The 27,883-nt window shown below is 49.6% G+C and overlaps 9 protein-coding genes across 10 annotated transcripts; 4 read left to right on the forward strand and 5 right to left on the reverse strand.

Annotated features, from left to right (window-relative positions):
- Positions 1–1,252: 1,252 nt before the first annotated feature.
- On the forward strand, positions 1,253–4,039 carry PV09_07956 (uncharacterized protein). Its single transcript, XM_016361791.1, has 2 exons — positions 1,253–2,650; positions 2,710–4,039. The coding sequence occupies exons 1-2, from the start codon at positions 1,432–1,434 to the stop codon at positions 3,891–3,893; spliced, it is 2,403 nt and encodes an 800-aa protein (XP_016210295.1). The 5' UTR covers positions 1,253–1,431; the 3' UTR covers positions 3,894–4,039.
- On the forward strand, positions 4,034–6,190 carry PV09_07957 (uncharacterized protein). The gene is made up of 2 exons (XM_016361792.1): positions 4,034–4,343; positions 4,445–6,190. Exons 1-2 carry the CDS (start codon positions 4,294–4,296, stop codon positions 6,090–6,092), a joined length of 1,698 nt encoding a protein of 565 aa, XP_016210296.1. The 5' UTR covers positions 4,034–4,293; the 3' UTR covers positions 6,093–6,190.
- On the reverse strand, positions 6,100–8,547 carry PV09_07958 (uncharacterized protein). The gene is made up of 6 exons (XM_016361793.1): positions 8,248–8,547; positions 8,160–8,200; positions 8,059–8,096; positions 7,788–8,006; positions 6,824–7,718; positions 6,100–6,765 (listed from the first exon to the last, which is right to left on the reverse strand). Exons 1-6 carry the CDS (start codon positions 8,521–8,523, stop codon positions 6,186–6,188), a joined length of 2,049 nt encoding a protein of 682 aa, XP_016210297.1. The 5' UTR covers positions 8,524–8,547; the 3' UTR covers positions 6,100–6,185.
- A 377-nt stretch (positions 8,548–8,924) lies between these two features.
- On the reverse strand, positions 8,925–9,561 carry PV09_07959 (uncharacterized protein; the record flags this gene model as incomplete). Its single annotated transcript, XM_016361794.1, has 2 exons — positions 8,925–9,393; positions 9,446–9,561. 2 exons carry the CDS (start codon positions 9,559–9,561, stop codon positions 8,925–8,927), a joined length of 585 nt encoding a protein of 194 aa, XP_016210298.1.
- Positions 9,562–14,393: 4,832 nt separating this feature from the next.
- On the reverse strand, positions 14,394–15,694 carry PV09_07960 (V-type ATPase, C subunit). Its single transcript, XM_016361795.1, has 5 exons — positions 15,517–15,694; positions 15,430–15,464; positions 15,282–15,373; positions 14,917–15,225; positions 14,394–14,863 (listed from the first exon to the last, which is right to left on the reverse strand). The coding sequence occupies exons 1-5, from the start codon at positions 15,575–15,577 to the stop codon at positions 14,761–14,763; spliced, it is 600 nt and encodes a 199-aa protein (XP_016210299.1). The 5' UTR covers positions 15,578–15,694; the 3' UTR covers positions 14,394–14,760.
- Positions 15,695–17,523: 1,829 nt separating this feature from the next.
- PV09_07961 lies at positions 17,524–18,763 on the reverse strand. Of its 2 annotated transcripts, XM_016361797.1 has the most exons (3): positions 18,552–18,763; positions 18,227–18,374; positions 17,524–18,152 (listed from the first exon to the last, which is right to left on the reverse strand). In XM_016361797.1, exons 1-3 carry the CDS (start codon positions 18,593–18,595, stop codon positions 18,006–18,008), a joined length of 339 nt encoding a protein of 112 aa, XP_016210301.1. In that variant the 5' UTR covers positions 18,596–18,763; the 3' UTR covers positions 17,524–18,005. The 2 variants fall into 2 exon arrangements, with proteins under 2 accessions (XP_016210301.1, XP_016210300.1); XM_016361796.1 differs by having other exon boundaries at positions 18,227–18,763.
- Positions 18,764–18,838: 75 nt separating this feature from the next.
- On the forward strand, positions 18,839–22,090 carry PV09_07962 (uncharacterized protein). The gene is made up of 2 exons (XM_016361798.1): positions 18,839–19,498; positions 19,551–22,090. Exons 1-2 carry the CDS (start codon positions 19,061–19,063, stop codon positions 21,924–21,926), a joined length of 2,814 nt encoding a protein of 937 aa, XP_016210302.1. The 5' UTR covers positions 18,839–19,060; the 3' UTR covers positions 21,927–22,090.
- Positions 22,070–24,371, forward strand: PV09_07963 (uncharacterized protein). The gene is made up of 3 exons (XM_016361799.1): positions 22,070–22,729; positions 22,847–23,666; positions 23,718–24,371. Exons 1-3 carry the CDS (start codon positions 22,241–22,243, stop codon positions 23,990–23,992), a joined length of 1,584 nt encoding a protein of 527 aa, XP_016210303.1. The 5' UTR covers positions 22,070–22,240; the 3' UTR covers positions 23,993–24,371.
- On the reverse strand, positions 24,287–27,866 carry PV09_07964 (uncharacterized protein). The gene is made up of 2 exons (XM_016361800.1): positions 27,002–27,866; positions 24,287–26,953 (listed from the first exon to the last, which is right to left on the reverse strand). The coding sequence occupies exons 1-2, from the start codon at positions 27,660–27,662 to the stop codon at positions 24,369–24,371; spliced, it is 3,246 nt and encodes a 1,081-aa protein (XP_016210304.1). The 5' UTR covers positions 27,663–27,866; the 3' UTR covers positions 24,287–24,368.
- Positions 27,867–27,883: the final 17 nt, after the last annotated feature.

Below are 27,883 nucleotides of genomic sequence, written 5' to 3' on the forward strand. Positions count from 1 at the left end.
AACAGGAAGCATATTCCTAGAGTCCGCAGATAGGTTTCGTCTACGTCACTTTGAAGGAAGTGTAAAACCACGTGAAGATGAGCAAAGGTGAAGGAGAAAATTGGAGACAACGAGTTAGGCGAAGAAGACGTGGCAACAATCTATACTTGGTTTGCAGGTAAACGTCTTCGACAAGCCAAGGGCACAATTCCTCTAACCCGTCCTCTGCTTCCTACGCCCTACACGTATCAATCAACACCACTAGTGACCAAGGTGACCAATTTTTAACATGTGATGTCGCCTGTCGTCTCCTCGCTGGTACGCCAATTGTTCGCAAGAACCTTTTACTCACTTCACTAACTGATTTGACTTCATGGAGTCATCTCATGTATCGCTAACGACCATGACACAGCCAATCGCAAACCAGACCCAGTCTTGATACTCGTAGAGATTGCAAATCTTCCTAAGAACGTAGCGACTGCAGCAATGTCATTTGGAAGCGGCTCAACAGATGTGCAGAGGAGCACGCTCACCTTACAGCAAAAGTTCGAGCAGCTCCGTGACGCATACGCTATGAAGGGGGTTCCCATAAAGACGACGGTACACTGGAACTGGTCGGACAGTGGCATGACCAGCAGCCCAAAGCCGTAGAGGTTGACAATATGTGAGAGGGCTCCCATCAAGGACCACGAAACAGAAGGAGACGGTGCCGGATCGAGAAGACTACGAGCTTGCAGCGTAAATACTCATTGGCGAAGTCTTGAGGATAATGAATGGAGGCGAAGCCTAGAGCAGGACCAAGGGGATCCACACGGCTTCCAGGTAGTGGACCTCCGGTTGGAGGTGAAAGATACAAAATCACCATGCTTCGTGGTGATTAGACGTCAAGCTTAGCGCGATCTGGCAAAGATCAAGCGGACGAGCACAAATAATCATGAGATCAGGACAGGAGGATGACTCGTCAGGTTGGGTGTGTATTAGCTGGCGAGGAACGGGGTTCCATCATAACCAGCATCAAAGTGTGGCGGTGACCAAGCTAAGGGGACGTGGAACTGAATGGACGCAAAGTCGTAGCCGCTCAGGACAGAGTCAACTATTGCCAGGTCAAAGTTCTGATGTGGTCATATAACACGGACAGGCGTCGGGGTGTCAGGCCAGCGGATGTCGAGCAACGTCTCTCCGTCGAACCCTGCACACTTGGCACACGCCTGACGCCTCACTGGGCTAAACTTAAAGTTCACGTATCTGACGTCCACGTTCACAACTCCGAGGTCCCCTGCATGACTAGATTCTGTACAGCCTGCAATGTTTTCAACATTACACACCACATAAGCTGTATGAACCTGCCCAAAGTACCTTTCGCCTCTAACGAAAATCTCCGCGACCGATGCGAAACAATCTACGAAGCGAAAAGCGTACACGACCGACACGGCCGCCGCCGGCGGGCAGACGATGAATCCTACACAGCACGATGCGGCGTCCACAGCTTCGCACCCGCAGCAACCCTATGCTGAAAATGTCGAGCGGTCGCACGCCATTCCGCGGGAGCGCGCAGCATCTCCAGCGAGCTCGATAGCCTCACTGCCATATAGGCGGGCAAATGCCTCCATTTCGAATCTTTTCGCCTCAACCTCTTCTCTACCAGGCTCCGGGCGTAGCTCTGGGTCTAACACGCCTACCGCGCTAGCGTCTTCGGTGTTCTCGCCTGGAGGCGGAACCGCTAATGGAGCTTTTTCGCCCAGTACATTTGTTGCGCCAACACAAGGGCGGGCGGACGAACCCCGGAATCTAATACTGAAGGCGTTCGTGCCCCATGTTGGCGTGCTGGCCAGCCCGGACACGGAGGATATTCTCTTGGAGAAGGGATTCAAGGGTGGGTTCTTGGAACTGCTTAGACCGTTTGGAGAAAAGATAGGGGGCAAAGTTACCATTCGCAATAGTGTGGGCGCAAGCACGACTTGGGACGATTATGGAATTCGATTCACTGGTATTAAAGATGGCCTGGGCTTTCCACCTCGTAGGATCAGCCAGGAATTCAAGAATGCAAATGCACGACTCAGTGGGACTAAAGAAAGCCCGACTTTTGGCCCAAGTAAGCTTGGAGGTGATGTAGCGGTCATTGAGGAGCTGGTGGATAGGCATTTGCAATGGGCTGAACTTGTCGGCCCGTCAGCAACCTCCGTCGACTACATGAATCATCAAGCCATGGACGAGAATGCTACACCGAAGGTAGGCGCAAAACCTTGCGGTGAGAGCCTCTCTCCCTTCTACACCCTCTACTTTAGGAGACTGCTGTCAGGCTTGCCGATGACGCCGCACGAGACTTTTTCGCATCCGGTCGCCTGTGTTATCGTGATCAGTAGCCGGAATCCAAATCCCATTGGCGAGTTGAAAGAGCTTTATCAGAGCACGAATTCTGGAGATGACCGCTTACCGCAGTGGGTGAACAACGAGTACTTGAGGTATTATGTGCTGGTGCACGATGAGGACAGAGATGATATCGCAAAGAGCACCTCACTTTACGAACAGATGCGACGGAGCTTTGGACTACACTGTCACCTACTGAGGTTGAGAAGCACGCAATGCTTGCCTTCAGATGATGACAGCGTCCGGTTGCCAACGTGCGAGTGGTTATCCGCAGGCGAAGAGTTGGCAGAAATACAATATCGAGGTACTCTTTCCGAGCCCCCGCCTTGTTCCTTCGGAAACATATACTAATCGAAACGACAGAGACGGCTGATGACGATGAAGACCATACCCCATACCTCTTTGAATCAGATGTCACGGCTATTCGAACATTAATCCGCGAACTGGTTGCACAATCCATCATTCCCAGCATGGAACGTTCTTGTGCACAGTGGAACGATCAAGTCGCCGCCCGACGGCGAGGTATAGGTGGCCGTCTCATGTCATTAAGCAAACGATTTGCTTTTGGCAGCGGAAGTCGCAACTCTTCATCTCCAGTACAGAACGCAAACAGTAACTACGATTCCTTGCAAGGCTTTTATCGACCGGACGCTCCTGAAGCGGTGATGCGGAAGTTAGCTGACTACGCTTTCATGTTACGCGACTTCAAGCTCGCACATAGCACATATGATCTGTTAAGATCGGATTTTGACAATGACAAGGCGTGGAAACACTATGCAGGAGCTAATGAAATGGCTGCTGTGTCCGCCCTTCTCAGTGCCCAAGCAATCACAAGCAAATTCCGCTCCGAAACACTAGACCGCATGCTCGAATCAGCAACGCACTCTTACATTCATCGTTCGATGACACCATATTATGCTCTCCGCAGCTTGATGATGTCACTTGAGCTCCTCAAACTTCGGGGCTCTAGTGCAGTTGACGACGCAGCTCGCTGGGGTTCTCGTGCACTCGAAGCTGGACTTGTTGGAGACGTTGGCCAGGCCCTCTTGAAAGAGCGAATTGGCGTCTGCTATGCCAGCAGGCAAGGCATTGGGAGCATGGCTTGGGGCCGGCGGCGACGGAAAGCCGGTTTGTGGACTGTTCTTGCTGCGGATAATTTCATGAGGCTGGGGAAGACAGTTCAGGCTGAGAAATGTCTTTCTGAAGCGAAAAGATTATATGGCCTTGATGACGAGAAGATGGTGGGAAACTTGGCATTTGGCGGCATGGGTGAGCTGCTTAGTCAATTAGGAGAAGCCATCGTAGCTGCAAGGCTAGCTGCCAAAGGCCAAAACGACGAGGATCAGCTAGACCAGGACTTTTTTGAAGCGGAGAAAGATACGATCGTAGAGGTGGTGAGTGAGTCGTTGGATGGACGGGCGCATCGACGAAGTATTGTTGGTGCTGTAGTGCCTGGGCTGGATCCTTTAGGCGTCATGACAGAGCCGCTCAGTCCCGTAAGACTGAGAGCAAAGAGCGCGTCGCAGACTGACGATGGGTTTTCGTGACGTGTAAGGCATTCGAAGACAGGAAAGTGACAGCTTTGTGTGTTTTCTTAGCGTGGCGTTTCTGGCCATATAGTGCGGGTAACATGCATGGGATGGAGCCGACATACGCGGCTTGCGATTTCGCAATAGACAACTATTTGCTACAACATTTGTCGAATCTCTGATCCTCGCTGTGTCCCATCTTCATCTTCTCTATATAAGGGTTGTTCCATGTTGGCATGTGAATCGCTGGTAGAACGTTTTGTGGGGCTGGAAGCGCTGAATCTTCTGAGATGCGTGACGCCATTGGAGTTGTTTACTCTTCAGCCAAACGTCCTACTAAAACGACCCGTCCAACTCTCTTTTCTCAAGATCGATTGCCTCAGTTCGCCGTAAAATTTTATGTTTTGCTCTGCGGATAATGTCAGAACTACTACATTTCATCCAAGATCGGGAAGCCGCGTTCAAAAAGTATGTTATTCTCAGTTGTCAAGACTGTTCGCCAGGCGCCACGAACGTTACCAAGGGCGTAAAGAAACCCGAAACTAACCTGCTCATTTCGTCTTCTCTAGCCAAAGCCGCCTCGCATCGCTATACTCTAATTTCTCGGCTCAAAAGACGCTCAACCCGTCAGGTTACGCTGCGAATCTGTCCGCGTGGAAAAGGGCCCTGTTTCACGCCTGTCGCAAGGGCAAAGTCCCCGCTGTCGCAGCAGCAAATACGCAAAGTATCAAGAGAAGAACAGTAGCGCACGAGGGAGGTAAAGAAGAAGAAGAAGAAGAAGCTGCAGCGACAGATTACCTATCACTGTCTACGGGAGAAGAGCTAGCTCGTGCCCTCGAACTCCGGCCCTATGGACGGCCCACCGGGTTGGAAGAAGTGATAAAAGATGCAACGGAAAAGAAGGAGCTGGTGCCTTTGAATGAGTATCTACAACAGCACGAAAGCATATACAGCAAGCGATGGATACCAACTCCGTGGGAAGTCGTGCGTTGGGGTATTCGCACTCTCACCCTGGGGCTGCTTTACTCTCAACCAAGTGACTTTACCATAGGCAGATTCGTCGTCGTCGAGAACGTTGAGTTGGCGTCGCAGGCAGTTCTTGAGCTGCAGCGAACCTTGGATAACAGCAGCACTGCAGGCATCTACTCGCTCAAGACTTTCACAAGCACATTCGAGCGCGTTCTGGGCCAAGGCAGTGTGTTAAGCGCTGCAGATATGCAGGTGCTTCTCAGATTCATGAGCAGAGATCGCCCGAGTTTGACTTACGATGCTGAGACGGGCACCATCAAATTTGCGAGCAGTGAGGCATCGAAACCCCCGCCAATAGAAGCGAGTGACGTCTCCATAGCGCAAGTCAAGACGCTGCAGCTCTCACTGTCCCAGGCTGTCCCGCCGTTGGAAGCGCGATACGCGGAGTTGGACGCACGTGTACGTGACGCAGTTGCGAAGAAGCAAATCTCTGCCGCAAAGTCTTTCCTCAAGGCAAGAAAGTTGGTCGAGTGCACGCTTGAACAACGACGTGCCAATCTCCTGCAAGTTGAGGAAAGCTTGCACGCGATAGACAACGCGGCAAACAATGTGGCGCTCGTTGATGCGATGAAGGAGAGCACGAAAGTTCTGCGTGATCTGAACTCGCGTGTTGGCGGAGTAGAAGGCGTAGAACGTGTCACAGATGCGATGCGTGAAGAGATGGCTACTGTGGAGGATGTTAATCGTGTCATGGCCGAGCCAGTTTCTGATACGGTCATTGACGAGGAAGAGGTTGATGAGGAGTTTGAGGCCCTTCTTGCGGCCGAGAAGGCGAAGGAGGATGCTGCCAAGGAGGAGCTGCGCAAAAAGCAGGCCGAGGCGGAAGAAGAAGAGCGTAGGAAGAAGGCTGAGGATGAAGAGAAACAGAGGTTGAAGAAGTTGGAGGAGGACGAAGTGAAAGAAAGGCTGAGGAGACTGGAAGAATGGGAAAAGTTTCAGAAGGAAGCCAAAAAGGCGGAAGAGACGAAGGCCGCAGAAGAACAGGCCGCCAAGGAAGAGCTGGAGAGGAGATTTGCAGACCTGAAGAAGCAGGACTTGAATGCTGAAGATCACCCAGAGGCTTCCGAGCAAGATGTTGAGAGCACGAGAGAGGGCGTTCAGGATATACGTCTGAAAGACAATGGTGCGCGGGAGAGTTCAAAAAAGACTGAAGAAAAGCCAATCAAAGAGCCGGTCGCCGCATCTTGATTAGAGAGGCGGATCCGTTGGTATATCATGAATGAAGCACCGGATACTCTCGGTATATATAATATATGCAAATACCCAATGTTACTTCGTAAACTAAACTTCAGCTTGCAGTCTTCCCATCAGTAATGCGTCGACGCGGCTTCCTTTCTTCAAAACCTCCTTCTGCACAGGGAGACAGAGCAACGCATTAGCCCCCTTGAAACTGCCAATCCTACTACTCCGCTGCCCGCCTGTTGTCGTCGCGTGGATTGTCCCATCCTGAGCAACCACGGCGACGGCTCGGGCATACTCTGCCCTTACCGCGTCACAAACTACATCCTCATCAACGGTTACCTTGACCTTTGGCAGACCAGCAGGTCTCTGGCCCGCAAGCTGATGCAGACTCGGCAGGACAAAGAGATGATACGTCACTACCGCACTGGCCGGATTGCCCGGCAAGCTGAAAATGAGTTTGGTACGGCGAGCTCCAGACTCGTCCTTGACTGGAACAGAAGCGAAGGTGGTTGGCTTTCCCGGTTTCATCGACACACGACCGAAATGAATTGTCCCGCCCAGGGCACGCTCGATGGTCGGCTTGAGGAGATCGAGTTCACCCATAGACACGCCGCCACTGGTGATGAGAACGTCCGCGCGGGAAAGCGCGTCTCGCATGAGGGACTCGAGGGCGCCGGCTCTAGGTTTTGCTTTTAGTTTTCCATCTACGCGCTGTCGAAAAAGGGAACGGAACATACTTGTCGGATGCGATGCCCATATCGAGGGCTTCAAATCCAGTTCCTCGCACAGCGGTGATCAACGTAGGCCGATTCGTGTCGCGCACTTCGCCTAGGCGAAGAGGACCTGCATGGTTGTGCGGCACGATCTCATCACCCGTGCTTAGGATGGCGACGACGGGCTTTTTGTATACCTCAACGGTGCTGACACCAACACTAGCAAGAAGCCCCAACTCGCCGCCTGCAGATGTAATTCCCTCTCCTTTGCGGAGAATGATAGACTTGGCTTGCACATCCGAGCCGATTTCCCGCACGTTTTCACCCTTTCTGACTTCCGACGTGAGGATTTCGACTGTTTTCTCCTCGATCCCGTCGTCTGTCATGGACTTCAAGACGGTGTCTTCCACCATGACGACAGCATCTGCGCCAGGCGGCAGCGGCGCACCCGTCGTGATGCGAGCGATATGTCCTTCACTCAACTCGCCGAGGTCCACAGCTTGGGCATGTGACACCATAGACACGGGGTAAGTTCCTTTCTCAAAGGTCCCGCTGGAAGGAATACGGATCGCATAGCCGTCTACAATGCTTGCTCGAAATGCGGGAACAGCTTCGGGAGCTTCAACGTCGGCAGCAAGAACATAACCGACTAGATCTTCGTTGACCGTACGCCGGATGACAGTCGGCGCCGGGGTGTGCTCCGCGACGAGCTTCAAGGCTTCGTCTACAGAGAGCATAGGGAATGGAGATTTACGATAACGCCTTGATGGACCTGCCAGCGGGTCATTAGACTGCGGTGGCCTATCTTCTGGTCTTGTATGCGCTCTTGGGATAGCATGGCCTGCATGGCTGTGCCTGTGTCCATGGCTGTGGTCATGATGATGGTGATCATGTGTGTGCGACTGTGGACGAGATTCAACTATTGCAGCTCGTGTTAGCTCGTGTTCATGATCAACAGGCTTCCGTCAAGCAAAACAGGGAAACCAACTGGCACTTGTGGCTCTGGAAATGTTAGCTTCTTTTTCCAATCTCTTGACACCGCCTGCGTGGAGAGTTCTTGAGTCCGCTCCAGCGGCTTGGGTGCAAGCGTGCGGTAGGAGCTTGATCACCGCCTCCAGGTTCTCCCTTGCACCTTTCGGAGACCCGGGCAATGTCAATATCAACGTCTGGTTTCTGGTCCCCGCAACAGGACGAGCCATCGCAGCAACTCGTACAAAGTAAGTAGCGAATTTGGCGTAAAATCTGCTCAGGGATCTTACATGGAGTCACTGCGAGCGACGTTGACAACATTGTATGGCTTTCACGTAGACCGTTAGCACACTGTACATATAATCCGACATGCACAGCTAGATACACCTACACCAAGCCAGATGCATGTCTATGTATAAGCGGCCCAATTGCCTAACCTATCGTCAACTTTGTTTTAGACTCAACTGCATCGAGCGAACCTCTGGCGTCAGATCTTTCACCGCGAACCCGGTGCCGCCACTTGTCACCACAAGATTGACACCGCTTTCACTGTTATCGGTCCAATCCATGACAGATCTCTGAATTACAAGTACATCATCAGGAATGATCTTGGTTTCAGCTATCACCCACTGATCATTTCCACTAGAAGTAAAAACCGATTGCAGGGCAGAGGCGGTTCGGTCGGTCGAAGCATCTTTAGATGCCGTATCCGATATGATGAGAATTGCTGCTCTCAACTTCTCTGGCGAAGACATTCTAGGCCTGCCGTTCAACGGACGGAAGCACAGCTGAGGGCTTCTATGACGCTCCCGTGCTCACCAACGGAGAGGTGTTGTTGTTGCCTGAGGCACATTAGAGGGACCAACTACCTACGGTAGTACGTTTCAGTGACGAGAAGACTAGCAATCCAGCTACGGCTGGCACGTTTTCACGAACTATCAACCAAGGCTTTGATCGCGCGTAGCAGATTGTCTTGCCTTATCATGAAACTTGTCATGTTTGCTTTACTAACTGAAGGATAAGATCGCATGCGTGGTCAAAGACTGTTGAAAGGTAGAGATGCCTTGCAAGTTTCGCTTTAGGAGAACACAGAATGTCAAGTATCAGTATCAACCATAGCCGTCCCATTTTTGGCAGTCCCGCCATCTTGGAAGTCTCAGGAGCCAGTTTGGACAAATTTTTGCCGCACACATGCGCAAGGTTTGGTGATCGACAGAGTACCGGCTTGGGTGCCGCGATAGACCGAAGCCTGTTCAGAAGGATGACTTGTCATAAACCGGACCCGCGGATCGAGGCCGGCCATACGACTGCCAGCATCAATAATCTCCCTTGAATGATATGGACATAGCTCAGGAGTAGCTGTGTCAAGCACAAATTTGTCCACCGCCTTCATAGCCCTATCCACATCTTGAGCCAAGCTATCATAGTCGTCGGCATTATTTTCAAAGGTTTCCTGAGTCTGCGGATCGACGAGCCGATGACTGAATTGCCCAAACCACTCAATCATACGCGAGAGGGTCTTGTGCTTGCTGTCCTTGATCCTATGGGTCGTGTTATCCGTCTGTTCAGTCATGGCCATAAGCTGGTCGAAGACCTGCTGCAGATTGTTTCCCAGTTGGTTGGGGCTGGGAACAGTACGTCAGGACGATGACCAGCAGTATTCGATAGGGGACGTACGCCTGCTCAACATCGTGGCGGCCATTGTTTTGAGCAGACACAATCGTCTGGCTTGGTGGAAGCTCAGCCGTAGTGTCAGACGCCGCTACATGAAGCTCTGTTGCATGAGCAGGCATTTTCCTGGTTACTAAGATATCCTAGAACAAGTTGGATTGAGATGATGGCCAAACACATGAAAGTAGATTGAATATGGAACTTATATGCCACATGGCGCGTGAAGGTCTTCATACATATAGCGGAGCAAACGTCGAGAAGGAGCAACGCCCGGTCAGCTATGAAATTGAATTAGAGTCAGGCAACAAGCTGCAAGCAAGCTGATGTTGTGCTTAATGATAACTCTTTTACTTAGGAAAGGAATGCTTTGCTCTCTAGTTTAGGGAGCGAAATCTAATCCCTGCACTAGCCTTTGCATTACAATGAAATTCAAAGTCCGCTTTCGAGGGTCACTTACTGGACATTCTCCTTTTGTCAACCGGGGTTATTCTGTGTAATTGGCTGTTCTTGCATGTTAGCATAGCAAGGATTGCCAAATCTCCTAATACATAATAGGTTCGAGCTGTGCAGCTTGCTTTCGTGGCTCGTCAGTGTCCCATGAACTGTCCAATGAACAAATGACATGCACATGCAGAAATATCCGTGGAGAATAAGAAGAAAAGCGATCCGAACAGCGAGGCTATACCGCAGTACGAGCTTGATCGTAACAACTGAAATCTATCGGCAAGGGGTATCGTCTGTATCCCTTTGACCCTAGGGGTGCAAAGAGTACAAACGATCAGAGCGGATGCTCAGATCATTCAGCCAATGTTACTGTCCGCTGGTAAGGGTATGTGTTCTTTCGCGATGCATCCTTTCCTGATTCCCGACCAGGCGCAGGGTATGGAGTTCAAGACGTGTCATAAGGCCGCGCTTTCATTCTCGTCCCTGTATTTCCACGGTCTACTTTGGCCCGTCGAGATTTCAGACGAGCCGTTTTGTGGCCTTCATCGGGGGCCTCAAAGATGTCCCCCCGCCTCACTTTTACAAGAACCCACACTGTGCACAACATGTAATAAGGCTGCCCTCCCTTTCTCATCCCCACCCACCCACACACACAAAAACCTTCTTGGAGCATTCACCTGTTGCACTTTCGTGCAAAGGCTTTATAAAAATGGATCACACCACTCCCATAGACCTCGATCAACCTCAAGTTGACATACATCAGAGTACTTCCCCGGTCTTAGATCAGCCTCCCCCAACGCATGTTCCATTTAATGAGAGGTGGGAGGTGCTAAAGCCATACATCGAGGATCTCTACCTAAATAAAGATAAACCCCTTTACGATGTCATCACAACGATGCGCAACCATCATGGCTTTGATGCTATGCAAGTTCACCATCATCCACCGCGTGTCTGTAAGGCCGTGTTCTGACTCATGCAGAGACCATCAATACAAGTACCAGTTCAAGAAATGGGGATGGAAGAAAAATATTCCTAAGAGGAAGAAGGACCAGATCATCAAGCGGATTCAGCAGACAGCGACTCCCGGCAAGCTCGTGTCTGCCACGTACAAGGGACGCCGAGTTGAGAGCAGCAAGCTTTTTCGATACGCCAGAGCAAGAGGAAACGTTAGAGAGCTCTTCTCTCAAAGGGATAGCAAATTCAGCAGATTTCTTGCCTCTCACAGCATAGCTGGGACAAATCTGTACGTAATGCTCTACTCAGGAGAGTTGTTCTGACTTCCAGCAGTATGTTGTTGAATTGGAACCTACCATATCAGATCTTGGTACGCAATCTACCCCAGATAATGACGCATCCTTCTCCAGCATCAGCTTCCTATTCGTCCCCGAGCGACATCTCCATTAAATCACCTGCGGATACTAATTCAGCTCGCTCACCCGGGATTGTCCGTGCTGTAGACATCAGGCGAGCAAGGGAAAATGCTACTCTCTTCATAAGTGGCAACTTTGATGGATTGCTATTTTCTCTCGACAGCTCGCAGAAACGGTACGTCACATAACCCTACATAATTTAGTAAGGCTAAATATTCTATGTACAGCGTCATGACGACATGGATGTATCAATTTCGGCATTTCGCATACATGAGCGCAAAGCACTGGGGGAGGGGCCCACAAACCTGGACTGCTTCCGAGCTTTGGAATATAGCACAAGACATTCCGTCGCCTAGCCTCCTTGCAAAAAGCCCTATGCTTAATCATCAATCACCTTACAGTCAGGCATCAAGTCCACGAAACCATACTCAGAGGAGAATTAAACAACCAGAAACGTTATGCCGATGGTCAATTCACGTATCTGACGATAAGGTAACCGGCTTCATTGACGGGCTCGATGAAGAAATGGTCTGTCCGAGTTTATACAGTGGCAAGGATACCCACCAACAGTGGCCCAAGCAATGGTTACAGGCATCTTTCAAGCAGAGGCTCCAGGATGCAATTAGTTCGAACTCTTTCAGTACTATAGAATCTGCCAAATTACCTATGGATCTAAGCCTGGTTGCCCAAGCAATTCGCAAGTCAGATGTCGAGATTTTCAAGGAAAGCGTCGGATTCGCAATCATAGGTGGTAATATAGACCTTCTGGAAAGGCTCTGCTATGATAGAGCAAAACTAGAACATCTTTCAGAGATGAACCTACTGCACCTAGCAGCAACCTATATTGACGGAAGTAGAGCGTGCTGCAAAATCATGGACTTTCTCCTTCAGATGGCATGCCCGCGTCCAAACGAGCGCAATCACTCTGGCTATACTGTATTCGACACTCTCATGCTCAGCATATTACGCAACCATTCTAACGCAACACCGGAAACTGTTGATAGTAATTTGAGAGATGTTAAAACTTTTGCGGGCCAGGAAGTCAACAGCTGTGGGCTATGGGACCCAGAGTCTAAATCGTACCAGGACTTGGTGGATCATGGCGTCTCGGAGATTCCCTTCGAGTGGAAACATCGCTTCTGCCACACTTCTATCCAGGCTGTATGCCATTGTCTGATTTTATGCAATGTCGAGACTCCAAAACTGACAATCAGTGGTCTATTTTCGGAGAACTGCTTTAATTGTGGCCTGAGGACCGTTCTCCTTCCGCTTCATGTCCTGGTATTAACTGGGCGTCAGCTGTTTAAATATGGGAAGGATGACGAGGATCTTTTTGGCATCATCTGTTCTCTCCTTGCGTACGTCGCTTCAGCTAGTCTCGGGCCAGAAGACTTCGCAAGAGCTGAAATAGCTGGATGCTACTTAGAGGATACTTCTGAACCGGAAGGCTGTACACACAGAAGACTCTCACCGGCTGAGCTGGCAAACTGGTTTACCCAAGCTATTAGCAATCAAGACCCCTCGCCAAAAGAAACGGGATGGATTGCTTTTGCAACGGTTCTGCAACGCATTCAAGGCCAATACGACTGGGTTAAATACTTTATGCCACCTGAAGGATTTAAAGAAGATCATGAAGATTTTACAAGACTCTTACTTGACGAAAGTGATGGAGAGGACGAGAGTAAATCAGAGCAACTATTTGAATTTGTCTTTGCAGAATGTGAAGATTTTGCAGGCAATTTTCATACCACTAGATTTGGCAGGGACATAGTATTAGGCGATATTTGGGCAGCATGTCAGGCTGAGCTCCTGACCCATCGACGGACATCGGAACATAATTCTTGGACATCGCCACTTCTGAGCGTTAAGAACATCCTGGACTGTCTCAACTTAAATAATCCGAGCTGCATTCCGCTTATTAGGGAAAAGATGCTCAATAACTATTGTAAATGCGGAATGTTACCAGGATACCCATATCCTCGGCGCGAAGATGCATGTAAAATCTACTTCGGGAACTTGGATGATTGGCAAAGATCAACATTTCTTGTAGACTACGATGAGTACTAAGCTGGTGAGAAAAGCGACGGAAGTGACGTGCTTTACTTTGTTTTTTGCGTGCCGATGACAAGATGGAGAAGGTGGGTTAGAGGAAACGAACTTGGAGTCGACTTTTTGAAGATGATCAAGCTGTAGAAACGCTGACTGAGTTCAATTAAAATTAAAATGTTTCGATACTTGAGAAAATCGAGTATCAAAATATGCTAAAAAATATCCTGAAGTCGCGTAAGTTAGAGCTAGAAAGATATCCGGTAAATGATTTGTGGGCATGTTAGGATGCATTACAACGAATGCGTACTTTACGGCTCACCCAGGGTTCACTTGTTTCCGGCCATAATGTGTATCTCTTTATGAGTGTTCGCATCTATCTCAGCTTATAAAGAATTTGAACGCGTGTGATGCGGATCGGTTGTAGCCCCAGCACAACGTGCCGTTGCTTCTTCTGAGTGTACCTTCGTGTATTCAGATCTTCCATTCCCGACTGCTCTTGGGTTCCGATGTTTTCACGACTTCGCGCCTGGCGGCCAAGTTTTCGTTCAGTTGCCTATCTCACTTGACAGCTCGTCCTGGCTAGTTCACCTACCGCAAGCCAAATTTGTCTTTTTGAGAACCTGCGACGAGAGAGTAGAATCAAGTGGAACAGTGGTCGATGCCGAGACGCTTTGCCTCGCTGTTGATGGAGACGTTCTCTGGACGCCGATGGCCCCAAGATGGGCAAGTTGTTTATCCGACGAGCATGGCAACGGGGCATCTTTTGAGATGAATCGTGCTCGTCGATTCTGGATTATGATCCTAATTTTTGTTGCTGATCGTGACCGTGAGTATCGAAGGAGCTATCAACATCTGAGCGCCGACGTGCTTTGATTCATTCTCTGCGACCAAACACCGCTTTACTCGCACTCCAAAGGCAGTCTTTGCGATTTGACGTAACAGGCCAGGCTGGAACATCTGGGATCCACGCGAAAATCACAGCGGCTTAGCATTTCCGCATCATCCCAGTCGTGACTCAACCTTTTGGTCTGAATTGCGGCTAAGACAGGGAGAAAACTTCACCCTCACGTTTTGCACTACAAGAGTAGCAATTCAATTTCAAGGCGAATTCATTAGCCATGCTAGTTTGTACTTCCATCTATATCGAGAGATAATAAGAATACATACAGCTAGGAGCGAGGTGGTCTGTCCGCGGGCTGCGAAAGACGACAGATGACTTCTCCGGCACAAACCCTGTGCTGAAATCACTCCCTTATTTACACAAAGCCTCTTGCAATATGGAAGCTTGCATTTTCCTTCGCAAAATATGCCTCTGCTTGAATCCACTAAGCGTCAGCAGTAAAAGCCATACCGCAATCGGATTGACATTGCAAGGACGCAATTCCAATGCGTTGCTACCCCGGCCTTGGAGGGACTTCTCTTTCTTCTTGTTCGATTTACAATGCAAAATATGCACGGTTACTTGAAGTCCGGAGCCTTGCCAGATACGAGCAAGCCGATGATGAGGCCAAACAAACCCAAGACAGAGCTGAAGATCTCGATGACCAAAATCTTGACGAACCTACAACTCATTAGAACCGCTCTCGATTAAAAGAGCCCGTCTTGGAAACATACAAGCTAGGATCAGCCGCATCTGCCAGCGCAGCACTGCTTCCATTGATGCCAACGCTGACACCACATATCAAGTTGCACATGCCCACGGTGATGCCGGACCAAAACAAGGCATAGCCCGCGTAATAGTTGCCAGCAGAATGAATGTTGTCTTGTGGAACCGCTTCGAGTTTCGCAGAGAAGACGATAGACATGATGACGCCGTAGATAGCAACGACCTCACAGAAGATAATGGAGATAAGGTTCTTGGTTCGTATTCTCGGTGCTTTGACACCACCGCCGATGATCGAGGAGCCGGTGATGAATATTCCCCTGTACGCATTAGTTTCATTACTCCTAACACATCCTCAAGGAATCGCAGAATGTACCATGCTGCGCCGACAACAGAAAGACCAATGCACAGGGCTATTCCCAAACTCGCCCATGTGTATGGTGAAATGCTTTCTAGAAAAGCTCCGACCTGGCAATCAAGTCAGCGCAAGGGCAATTTCAAGCCATTGGGAGGCGGTTAGATACATTGAACTGCTCCCCCTCGCCATTAAACAGCATATCTACACATCGTTAGCTTCTGCCTGCTACGGTTCCTGGTGTGTATGTGCATACATAGACCGACCACGGTCAGCACTGTCGACGCGCCTCCGACTCCATATGTGAGACCTCCCATCGTGCGAGGTAAGAAAGCAATCAAGCGATGTTAGATTCGTTACGCGAAGCTAGACGCTGACCAGATCGATCCAGCCATTGATGATGCTGGCGGGAAGGTGAATGCACCCGGAACCAGGCGACAAGGCATCCAAGGCGCTTTGGTTGCTGATACGAAGCTTTAGTGAGCAAAAATGTACTCTAGAACAATTAAGACTTTATTTTATTTGCACTGATTATATCGGTTGATGTGAAGGTAAAATTAAGACAAAAAGGTCGACGAAAGCGTCATCTTTTTGCTGTTGGCGAGATTCTGGCTTGCTAGCACAAACGTTGGGCGGCGCTGCTTCTGGAACCGCAGAATCAGTTTGCGAGCCAGACAAGGAATCAGCATCCCGTGATGGAAAACGTTCCAATTTATATCATCTTCTCATGGGATCAGGAACAAAAGGCTGTGGTAACGGGCCCGACGACGAAATTTTTGAAGTCATTCTTTGTTTCTAATGGCAATGCGACAAGTAATACGGAGCATATTGTGTGCATGAAGTCAGTCGCCTCAAGTGTAGCAACAACTATCGTAACTATCAAGCATTCTAATCTGCCAAGGGCAAGCATTTAAAAGAGAAAATTCATGGCGAGAACGCACAAGCTCATGCTATTGGTCAATAACATCCATGAAATTCGACACCAACGTCTCAGCTATACGTTGTCGTTATGCCCACGGCTTTTCGCCAATGGTCGAGAGCCTAGAGCTCCTTGGGAGTTTGTACAGCTAGTTCTAGTCGCTATCTTGTTTCCATTCTTCCTTGAACTGGTTCTGATACCTGACATCTGAAGAATGCAGTCAGCATCTCGTAAGCTTTATGGCTACTTGTCTTCTCGTGAGAAAACGAACGACGCAAACTATGTTGCAGGAACTTGGCGGCGTCGTGAGAGATGCGAAAAGTTCGGAATCCAGACTGAACCGTCAAGAAATATTTCATTCCAGCTTTATACGCTAAAAGCGCTCCAAAGAATCAATCGTCCCGGGAGATGCTGCAGCTGACCTGCATCTTATTGACGACGAACAGACCATTGCCTTAATATAAGGTCACATTGTCAGTGGATGTTCGTGTCCGGACGAGGCTAGTGTGTTGCCCAATTGGGATCGGAGGCGACCAGATAGGCGAGGCAGCAGGTGGGTATGTGCGAACACTCTGGCAGCAAGCCTCAAAGGCCATTTGAGTGTCAGACAAACCCGGATGCGGTACTACCTTTTTTCAGTGGTCTGGACATGTCGAGCATCCATCTCAGGTTGACCTCGCTTCAGTTTCGGAGTCAGATGTTGAGGATACCGAATATCAACTTCACGGATAAGCAATCCTGTGGATATATGCGTGCTTAAAGAAAGAATAACCTATAGCCGGGTCTGTGTGTTGGAAGATGCCAACTCGATACCTCGCTAGTTGATGTACCTACGACCAGGTCTCGAGGACCAGTAGATCCTCTTTTTCAAAGAGAGCGTCAGGTACGTGAAGCGCACGGAAGTTTGCGAGTGCAATTGAGTTCTCGCCCTTGGTATTGTCTACCAAATGATTTTCCGCTAGCAGTTATTGTGAATATACGACTGGCAATGAGCACATATGCTCTTGCATCTCGAAGCTCCAAATTCCCAGCTACTTCATAAATTGTATGAAATATTACGTTTAAGAGTTCGATAACGTCATGCCCTACCTGGAAGAATGAACAGTTCGAAATACGATGCAAAACATGATGTGAACTGAGATGTTATTGACGTCGTCCATCTTTCATATCATTTATAGCACTTCCTTGGTTTTTCAAACTGTCGGAAAGAAAGTATTCAGCTTGATTGGGGTCCATAATAGTACGACGGTGGATGGAGTGTCAGTTGCGTGCATTGATTTGCACGACACATGCATAAAATGAAGTTTACCGATTGCGAAAATGCAAATAAAAAGGGGACAGGCATGCGGTTCGGCAGCGAACTAGATACGCAATCTTTCATGCTGATTCTAATACATACTAAGACCTATTTGTGCAGAGAAACGAGGCAGCATGAGATGAGAGTACTTGGCCTCATTGAGTCCCTGTGAAATGACATGCAATAGTATTATCCATAATGTCTTTATTGTTTGTGGCGAATGGGGCCGGCAAACGTAGTCTTGCGCATCCTCCAGGTGTCACCCGATGATGAAGCGTAGATCAACTGGGATGTCCACCTCAGCTTGGTTCGGTTATCAACTTTATTCATCAGTCTCTCAACGCGCGAGCTGATTGGGAAAGTCGATAAAATCTCGGTCGAACCAAGAGAACGTCGAGTCCGGCACTCTCAATCCGTGGAAGGCCACAGGGAGAGACCCTCTTTTCACAGATATGTGTGCCCTATGCCCTTGGAGTGTGTCGCGTCTCGATCACATCGTGACGACAGCCAGGACAGTTCGATCCGCTACTTAGGTCTCTCCAGGCTTCTTCGCGTTCATGGCGACGATCTTGATCTTATCCGAGTGCAGGTTTGTCGAGTTTTCCAGCTTGAAGGTGATGTCTTTGATAATAAACGTCCACACTTCGTCGCAGAAGCGATATGTGTCCAAGTGGCCCTGAAGCGCTCACAATCAGCACCCCGCGCCGTTCTGCCAAGTCAAATAATGCGAACGAAGATGAATTTGCGCACCTTGAAACTGAGTCTGGCTTTTACCTTTTCGGCAAGCACCTCCGCGACAACGCGATCGAAGGTGGCCAGCACCTTGAGCGCGACCTGCGGCTCCATGCGGCCATCAGTAATGAAAGTGTCGAGCGCATCCGTAAGCGCAGTGCCGATGCTGGTATTCTTAGCCCATGGTGAATTTGAAGCAGCGTCAACCTCCGCCTTAGTGTAGTTGTGGATGACCATCTTCGCCAAGCGAGATGCACAGACAGGATGCGCAAAGCACCGCGTCTTCGAAATTCTGGTTGAGAAGGAGTTGCTGGTGTTGGGATGGCAAAGGGTATGTAGTTACCTGCTGCGTCGATATAGTTCGTAGAACTCGGGTTTGCCACTCATCCTGGTTGCCGTGGCGCAACGGAGGAGAAGGCAGAGGAAGGTGCGGAGGCAGGCGGACGACTTGTTCTCGTTGTTATTGCACCGAGCAAGAAGGCGGGCGAGGACACGCAGAACAACGGCTGGAGTGTGTCAGAGCGTTGCTTCGTTCGATGTTGCGGAGTTGTGAGTGCACGGCGGGGGCGGCAGGCAGACGCGCTAACAGCCCGCTCGGCCTGAGCGACGCCGTCAGCCCTGATATCGGCACATCCTCACATGGAACTTGCAGGACCTCGCTGCTGAGCCTGTGGCCTCCGCAACGTAAAAGCCAGTTCGATCCAACAACCTGCTCGGGGGACGTTTGCGCGAGGAACCAGCCGCACTGCCTCCCTGCCATTCTTTTCTCCCTTTGGGAACCCCCCATGGAGAAGCAGCATTTCGTCGCTGCTCCGTAACCCCTCAGCATACATCATCTTCATATCCGGCATCATGAGGAATCTCACGCTAGGCATTGCGCCTTCGCTCGACGACCTGATCCTGCTCCCCCACCGCGCTGCGGAGCGGGCGAAGCAGTTCGCCTATTACTACGGACTGGACGACATCTTCGGCCGCATCAAGGGATCCGGCGCTTTCATCGCCGAGAATACGGGCAACGCAAGCAATGTGTCTGCAAGTTTGACCAAGGAAGCGCTTGCGAAGAACACAATTGCCGAGGCTGCTCTATCTGCCACCAATGTAGCGAAGGCGAGTCCCGGACCTCGTGTAGCCGCCGTGGCGACGGGTACAGGTCTCGGAGGAGCATTCTCACAAGGACTCAACGAGACGGGTGTTAGCAGATTCGTCAACGCTCTGTGGCACGCCTGGCGAAATCTCGGTGGCATCCTGCCGTATGTCATGTCAAAGTGGGCCTTCATGACGGTTCTGATGGTATAGTCTCCGACCGCAGCGACGGTCCGACCAGTGCTAATGTTGCGTGCAGAGCTTCGTTGTCAACCGCACCCAGTTCTACGCTTCCTCACGTGTTCCTTTGCATCTCTGGTGGCCTGTTCGATTCGGTCTGTTCCTGGCTCCCATTGCGGCTGTATGTATACAGGTGTTGTGGCTGCTGGAAGGCATGCGCTGCCAAACCTCTCCGGACTATGCCATATACAGATACGGCAATGCGAGCAAGGTCTTTGACTTGGACTACGGTGGTGAGGGCGGGTTTATCTATGCTCTGAGCTCGTCGCTGACGGCTTGGGAGACGGATTTCGATGCTTGCGTCAACGTGGGCATGTCTAATGCAGATGGGGTCAAACCTGTCGGATCTCTTAGCTTGCTTTGGCCGCTGTTTCTATCCTTGTGCCTAGGAGCATTCACAGATACGCTGTCGAGTGCTTTGCAAGGAAGACCGCCCTTGTCGGACTACAATCTCCTCGAGCTCTCATTTGCTTTCAACGAGGCCGAAGCCATGGTTGTTCGAATATTCGAGGCTGCACTGGCTGCCTCCGAAGACCACGACGTGAACAACTTTGATCGAAAGCTTCTGGTGCGTGCTACGAATACTTCGCCCGATATGCTTCTCATCGCAGCCATTTGGGGCCTTAGCAGTCTGACAAGCATGCTTTTGGGCATTTTCGGCAAGCGCCACCAGTACCGTCTATTGAACACTGGCTTTTGGGGTATCGCGTACTTCGCTGCACTATCGCGCAGCATTGTCCTAATGTGGCTTCGGATGCCTGAACAGGAGGCGTTTTGGAGCGGCCGTATCCCAATGATTCTGTTGATGGGCTTCGTGCCACACTTTATCGTTGTTACGGGTATGGTCACATGTGCTTTGATTTATGGGGCTGCCCTGATTACAACTGCACTCTCACTTCCTCCTGCGGCCGGCCGTCCAGCATCGTTTAGAGAGGCGCTATCCATAGCCTATAGTAACCTACAGGCCAACGTTCACTTCTCAAATGTTTCGTCTTTCGGGTTCAGGATGACAGATGATTTTTACACAGCGCTTCTGAACACAGGATTTACGCTTTTGACCGCTGCAAGTGAAGCCGTCTACCTTAACGAGGGCGCGAAGGTGCACGTCAGCCAGCTGACATGGCTCGAGAGGAAGAGGATAAAAGAGCTACAGCAGGGCTTGTTATTTAAACGGACACGTCAAGCGATTCCAACCGAGTTACGCGCAGCCATCAATGATCGTGTCGAGGCAGCAATGGGCAACCCTCAGCCCTCCGGCTACAGCGTCGAGCGCAAGATCCGAGGACAGGATCGTGAAGAAGTGCTTGCCGTTGTGAAGGGTAACGCCAGCTTGCCTGTTGAGCGGGGTTCGCGCTACAACATGGCTCTAAGGCTTATTATTGGCACCTTCTGGCTTGTTGCCGGTTTCAATGCGAAGCTGATAATCATGTCACTTGAGCTTCTTGGAATTACCTGGCGTCCCAGAATCCTCCGCAGACTCATGGGGACCCCAAAGCATCGTCATAATGCGGAAGACCCAATGCGTAACAGGCAGGGACGCCGTATTGATCTATTAGTTTTTCCAGACGATGAGATTGTGCAAGTTGGTGGAAACCCCAATATTGATATTGAAGCCGAGTTCAAGAAACACAGCGTGCCAGACGCTGACGTTGATGACAGCATGTACACGTGGTGGCGTCAAGGTGGATATTGGGGCGAAATAGACACAAGCGGCGAATACACGCCAAGTCAAATGGATGATGACGCAACAAGCATGATCTCTATGTCTACGGAATGCGCATCTACAGATGGGGACGAATGGTCAGACATCGACGATAGTGGCCGCCGAACACCCACCCAACGTAATCCATATCCATCAAGTCGTGAGGCAACGCCCATAGAGTATGATGGCGCATTTGACAGCGAACAGCTGGCTCGACTTCTTGATCCCAGGAACAAGGATGAGCAGGAAGAAGCCCGCATTTTGGCGCGGCGGCTCAGGCATCGCGGTATCATGACACGTTCGCAATACAACCGCGAGATGATGAAAGAGCGCGCTGCTCTCTTGGCATCCTCTCGATACGGCCAACATGTTGCTATATCGCCCAACGGCGGACTTCTCTCCCCAGAGGAGGAAGAAGCGGCACTTGAAAAATTCATTCTCGAGCGTCGAAGCCAAAATATGCGAAAGAGAGACTCCAACGAGGAGGACTGGGCTTCGGGTGCAGCGGGCATGGGCGCTTCGGGACCGCAATGCGTTGTCTGTCAAGACAATCCACGCACAATCCTTCTTTGGCCTTGTGGTTGTTTGTGTCTTTGCGACGACTGCAGGGTTAATATGGCGGCGAGAAACTTTGGGAGCTGCATCTGCTGTCGGACTGGGACAATGGCATATTCAAGGCTCTACGTTCCATGAGAGGTGAGGCTATGTATATTTAAGGATTATGGACTTTTGCATGCGTTAGGAGTTTGCTATTGTTAACCGAGAGTTGAAATTGAGCGGCTTATAGACTCAGTCATAATTCTGGCCTTCATTAGATCGCGACTAGAAATGCAACGGCATATTCCGCTTCGTCAATATTTCCTTGGCTCGCCCCACATTTGATACCACTGTCTCAGCTCCTCACAAGCAGTTCGTGGCATAGTACATCATATCAACGAGCGAACTTGGGAAAGGCAGCAAATAGTGCTCCGAAATTGCCACCATAGAGAGCTCCTCTGAGACTCAAAATGACCACATCGTGGGATAAGCTCGGCCTCTCTGGCTCCGTAGCCCTTGCAGACTTCGCATCGGTCCACAATATTTCTTCTTCCCAACTCAATTTCACTCAGGAATGTTCCCAAACTGTTGCCTTCTTCACGAGTGCCCAATATTGTAGCCCAAAACATATGCGTCAATGCGACCGCTACCCGACAAACAAATGGTACGCCGTCAACTCTGCGCTTCCCGAATCTGTTCGCATGGAGCAAAGCAAGAAGACGTCTAACATGAGCGATCTGAGACTGTTCTGGACGTACGTTGATGAAGAAGGCGTGCAACGCGTTGGATGGGGAATCGTCGGCTTGCACCACCACTGGTACGACGGATTCACAAACATTGCATTGGAGAATGGGAAAGAGACCATAGACCAAATGCTGGAGGCCAGCCTGTCTGAGTGTTTACCGCTGTACTGCCAGCAAGCTGGGTTTGTTGGCAATCCGGATATCACGGGCATTGGGGTGAGAAGAGCCGTTTCATTTTCGAACTTGAGGGCCGAAGAAAAAAGAGCAAACCGTCGAACTTTCTCTGGCTGCTCCCGTCTGACATGGTTTTGAAACGCATGCTAACTTCCTCAGGCGTTTATTTCCTATATTGTCATCGCAGCGCTCACAACGGTGGTCAACTTTATATGCATGTACTTAACCTGGGCGAGCACCAAGCCATTGGATGATCCGGATGTAAAGTCATCACGAGTGTGGACTGCCACCATCTCCGCCTCCCTATCTTTCTTGGACACCCTACTGTACGCAAACATCATGATTTCCGTCGCAGGATGCCTGTACCACAGCCTAGGGAAGAGCGTGTACGAGAAGAGCACGAGCATGCTGGTGGCTGACCTCGCGGCCAGTGCAACGTTTAGCGCCTCGATACTGTATCGCTACAGTCACGAAGGTATGCTCCTCCAGATCGGACTGCAGACGTTGCCGACTTTGATACGGTTCTTTTTGGTCTACAGTGGGATAAACTACATGGAGGCAACACCGCTCGCAGACAGCCTGTGCATCGGCAGGCCGAATTTCGCGTTGAGCCACTTGAAGACCTCGTTCCGCGTGCAAATGGTGTTGGCAATGTCGATCCTCATCATAAGTGCACTCGCTTTTTTCGCACATGTCCTGCGATCGCCGCGTTCGTCCAACACATCGAAGGGCGCTTCCCAGCTCAGGCAGTCCTGGGAAAGATTTACAATGTCTCAGACGTCAAGAGTTCTGTGGTTCCTAATCTCCGTCAGCCTGATGGGGTATATGTGGATGTGTCTAGCGTTCATTTCGCAGATCCGATCCAAAGCGCGATACTGGTTTGCCAAAACTTACGAAGACAACGAGATGGGATACGGTCAGATCATTGCGATGGGATTCTGTGTGCAAACCGTCGTGACCTTCATTTATGAGTTGATCGGTACGCTATTCTCAACCCCATTTTTGCTAGATCTGAGGTAACAACGATCAGTTTTCAAGGTCCCTCTCAGAAGGACTTCTACCACGCAGCTCCTGGAACCGCGTCCAAGTCAGCCTTCGGCTGGCACGTCACCATCGTCCACGACAGCTGCAGCTGGCACGACCACCCCGTCACAATCGAACAATGCTACATCAAGCTCTTTGACGTTAACTTCTACATCTGGGCCAAGCGGAACGTCAGTCTCAGGAACCCCCAGCGCTCCACCATCGTCCGGGTCAAGTGCCAAACTGATTCGCCGTAGCAGTTCGAAGATGACCAACTCATAGTAATACACTGGCCTATTCTTGATGCCAGCGAGAAAATTTCCTAAACCAAATTTGATTCTGCTCCATAATAACAGCTTTGTAGACACGCTTTTCGACAACTGAAGAGAAAAATGCATGCTATGATTGACCGCACCTTTGGTGTTTAAGTTGCTTCCGAAAACTTCGCACAAGATCAACCAAAGACTCTCCAGTTGACTTGACCAAACTTAAAAGTAATTTAATCGATGCTTTTGCTGCGTGGGAAGATTGCGTGTGATTTTTTCCCCCACATTTTCTTTTACTTAATTGGCTATTGGAAGGGTTCGGCGATATGTAATTCTAGAAGTTATGCAGCCCTAAAGATTGATGTCTATAGCACTAAACTGATTTTGAATACTTATTTACCCGCGCACAGCATCTGAAGTTCATCTGCTAGCCTCGACAAATAAAAGTTTGCAATTTCCTTCGGGAAGCTGCTTGCGCTGTGAAGAATTCTATTGATCTCCCTGACCCCCACTTGCTGTCCAGAAGCTCGCTGATTGTTTCTCAAATGCTCGGAGAACTCCAAAAGTTTATCAGTTTCAGAATCAGTAGAGTGTTCACTTCCGAAGAGTTTGATGATCTTGTTGATGTCTCTCCTGCCATTCTCGTACATTGCCAGATCCCTGTTTCCGTATACATCTCGCCCAGCAGCGTACAAGTTGCCATCAAGACTTTTGAAAAAGATGTTCACTGCAACACTGAAATTACCGTCCTCGCATTGCATGGATGGTGTTGTAGCATGCGGCCAGCAAGCGGGTATGAAAAGCACTTCGCCAGCAGATAAAGTGGCTTCCATCGGTGAGCAGTTCGCAAATCTGGTTCCATCGACTGCAAATACATCCAAATTAGATGTAGTTTCTCCTGGCGGAAACTCAAGTAGAGAGATATCCTTTGGTGGGAAAAGCAAAATGCGTTTTGACCCCCTGATTTGACACAGTACATTCGACATCACGTCATAGTGCAGCCACATGTTGACGTTGCCTGAAATCCGAAGAACGGAGCTATGCTGATATTCCTCTACGAACCCAAGCTCACCTGGAAGTGTGAAGTCTTTTGCTAATTCTGGGTAGTCGACAGACAGCCTCGCTGGAAGTCTCGAAGGATTAGAAACGGACAAAGCGCGCATGTAAACGTGGGACCCGGCTTTTGCTTCGTCCATGAATTCAGCGAAGGGCACAGTAACGTAGCGAAAGTTTTTTTCTCGGAATGATAAATGGGGGCTGTTGGAATGATGAATGATAGTTGGCTTCTCCGGTCCAACCTTTTCTTTGAGGTATTCTGCGGTCCATAATTCAGTGCACAAGCCAAGATCCAAATTCTCGAGAACAATTGGGAGTGATCTTTGCCTGTGAAGAAACTTATTTATTGTCGATTTGTCGGCTAGGCGGTCAATCTGAGCACCTCTAATGCCTGGAATGGTACTTTCGCTTGACTGTGAGTGCCTTCGCTGCTTATTTATATCTGATTGGCAGCCGCTTGGCGGGTTCGAGGGAGCCGTAATTCTGAGGTCATCCTTTGATGATCCGCTGATAAGTGTCCATTGATGATCTTCTGAATCGCCCGAATTGAACGATATTTTTAGGAGCTCTTTATTCCAGTAAACGCCGTAAGAGTAGCAAACAACACCGCCTCCAACGATAATAAATTCATCATCGGTTATTTTGGCCACACTGTGGCCAATAAACATCGGCAATGGATGGGTAGGGCTGATATTCAACTGGTATGATTGAACAGACCAGTCAGGCTTCAACAAGATAAGTTCTTCATTACGTTGTAGTGGTCCAAGAGGGCCAATCCCACCGATTATCAACGTGCCCGCACTCGTTTGTGTTGAGGTCGCCCCGAAACGTTGCAAGTTTGTTAAAAGCCTGTCTCCCTCGTTCTTCGCTTCTAAAAAGGAGACACTGGCTTCAAAGAGACCCGCGATCGTCGCCTGCAGCTTCCAATACCAGAAACCAAGGGCTTGGCCAGTTGCAAACTTCCCATTCTCATTCAACCCTCCAACGAGCACACCGTCGTCAGAGCCAATTGTTGCTAATGTAGCACCAAACAGTCCTGGTGGTCGGCAACCAGAAACATGAAGAGTATGCCATTTATTGTCCAAAAAGAGTGACCAGGTATCCAACACCATTCCAGATACGGTTCGACCTCCCACCACAAGCACTCCAGGTTGATCCGCAATAGTTACGGCCGCAGCACAATGTCTGTATCTCGCAGGCTCAAGAGCGGGAACAGATATCCACATTCCATCTTGGTACAGATAGCACTTTTCACTCGGACGAATTGGCGATGTGCGACCCCCAGTGAGCAAGAATGCACCATTACTCATAGACGAACATGTGGAGTAGCTTTGATCTATCGGAGGCCGAACGAGAGAAATTGAGCTAGAGCCAGAGCATACATATATGTCATAAGGACCTTGTCGCGGGTTGCTTGTAGATCCACCACAATGAATCAACGTACTAGCATTCGGTGATATAACGATGCCATTCGCTCGGCCATGATTTTGCGGAAGTTCTGTCATCTTAACATTGATCAGCATTGGATTTACAGAGGATTCGCATTTGGAGATTGTCATATTCGTTATTTTTTGTACCCAACATGAAGCGGCGAAGGAAGCATCCGCAGTCGTAGCTAGCAACAATAAGTGATGTCCGGCGAAAAGAGCAAATCCTTCGTATTCGTCAAAAGGCTCGAACTTCTGTAGTGATAATCTCTCTGTTTCATTAACGAAGTCATCATTCTGCCATAAGCTCCAGAGATCTGTTGCTTGCACCTCGTGCCAACCGGCATTAAGAAATCGTTCCCTCTGTGCTTTAATGTTGCAATAGACTGAAAGACCTCGTAGTGGAGTGCGCTTGTCGAAATGATCGATCATTGTTCGAGCGAAAGGGTGATCAGCTCCAGCAGGAATATGGTTTTCAAGCAAACAAAATCGAGCTAAAGGTTTGGAAGTCAGCTAGATCTCCAGATTAATTTTCGACTCACCATCCGCTATATTGCCACAGATCTCAATCACTTTCGTAGACTCTTGATGCGGCATATATACAATCGAGACTTCACCGATGAACAAGACAGCATCGTGGCCAAGCTTGAGTCCATTTAAAAAGACGTTTTGCAACTTCTTTTGGTCCCCAAGATCACACCCCACTGCGTAATACTGCGGGCTCGAAAACATGATTGCCGGGAACGACATGTCCTCTGTAGGCTGGTGACCCAATCGCTGGTTCAGAACGGGTTCTTGCTCGATAATTTGGATCTTCTTTGCGATGAGTTCTGGGAAGTCTATGTCCACAAATCTCACATTGTGGCACTGTGAAGGATACTTCCATAACATGCGGAAAGCTAAGGGTTCATATCCACATCCAAGATTCACAATAGCCTTGCTCTTATCCGTCTTCTCGTCAAGGAAATCCTTCACAACAGTCTCAATCGCTCGCATCCGTAGCCAATATCCTCGATTTATTAAAGGGGTTCTTCGCTTGAATTTATGCACAAATGCACGATAAAACTCTGGCTCGTCTTTGTAGTACAGCTTTTCAACGCTTCTCTTCGAGACAATGCTGTAGTCATTTGTGCCGATGATGGCTTCATCTTGTTTCGCTTTTGCTTTGGGAGCGCCTTTTAAGCTCGCTTCAGATTTTGTCATCTTCCCGGCCACAGGGCGGCTTTTTGGAATGTTTGCTCTTTGGAGCTTTTATCATGAATTTCAACAGAGGCTGATCATCATCGGCTTTTGGTTACTATTTCGACTGATCAAGATGCAGGCGATTCGAGAGTTCCCGATTCAATTTTTTTCCAGTTCCAATGGTCCTTTTGATCTCCGACCCTGAGACCGTTGTGTTCGAACGTGTATATTTTATGTGCCAT

The sequence above is a fragment of the Verruconis gallopava genome, assembly GCF_000836295.1.
Source record: "Verruconis gallopava strain CBS 43764 unplaced genomic scaffold supercont1.35, whole genome shotgun sequence".
Taxonomy (NCBI): Eukaryota; Fungi; Ascomycota; class Dothideomycetes; order Venturiales; family Sympoventuriaceae; genus Verruconis; species Verruconis gallopava.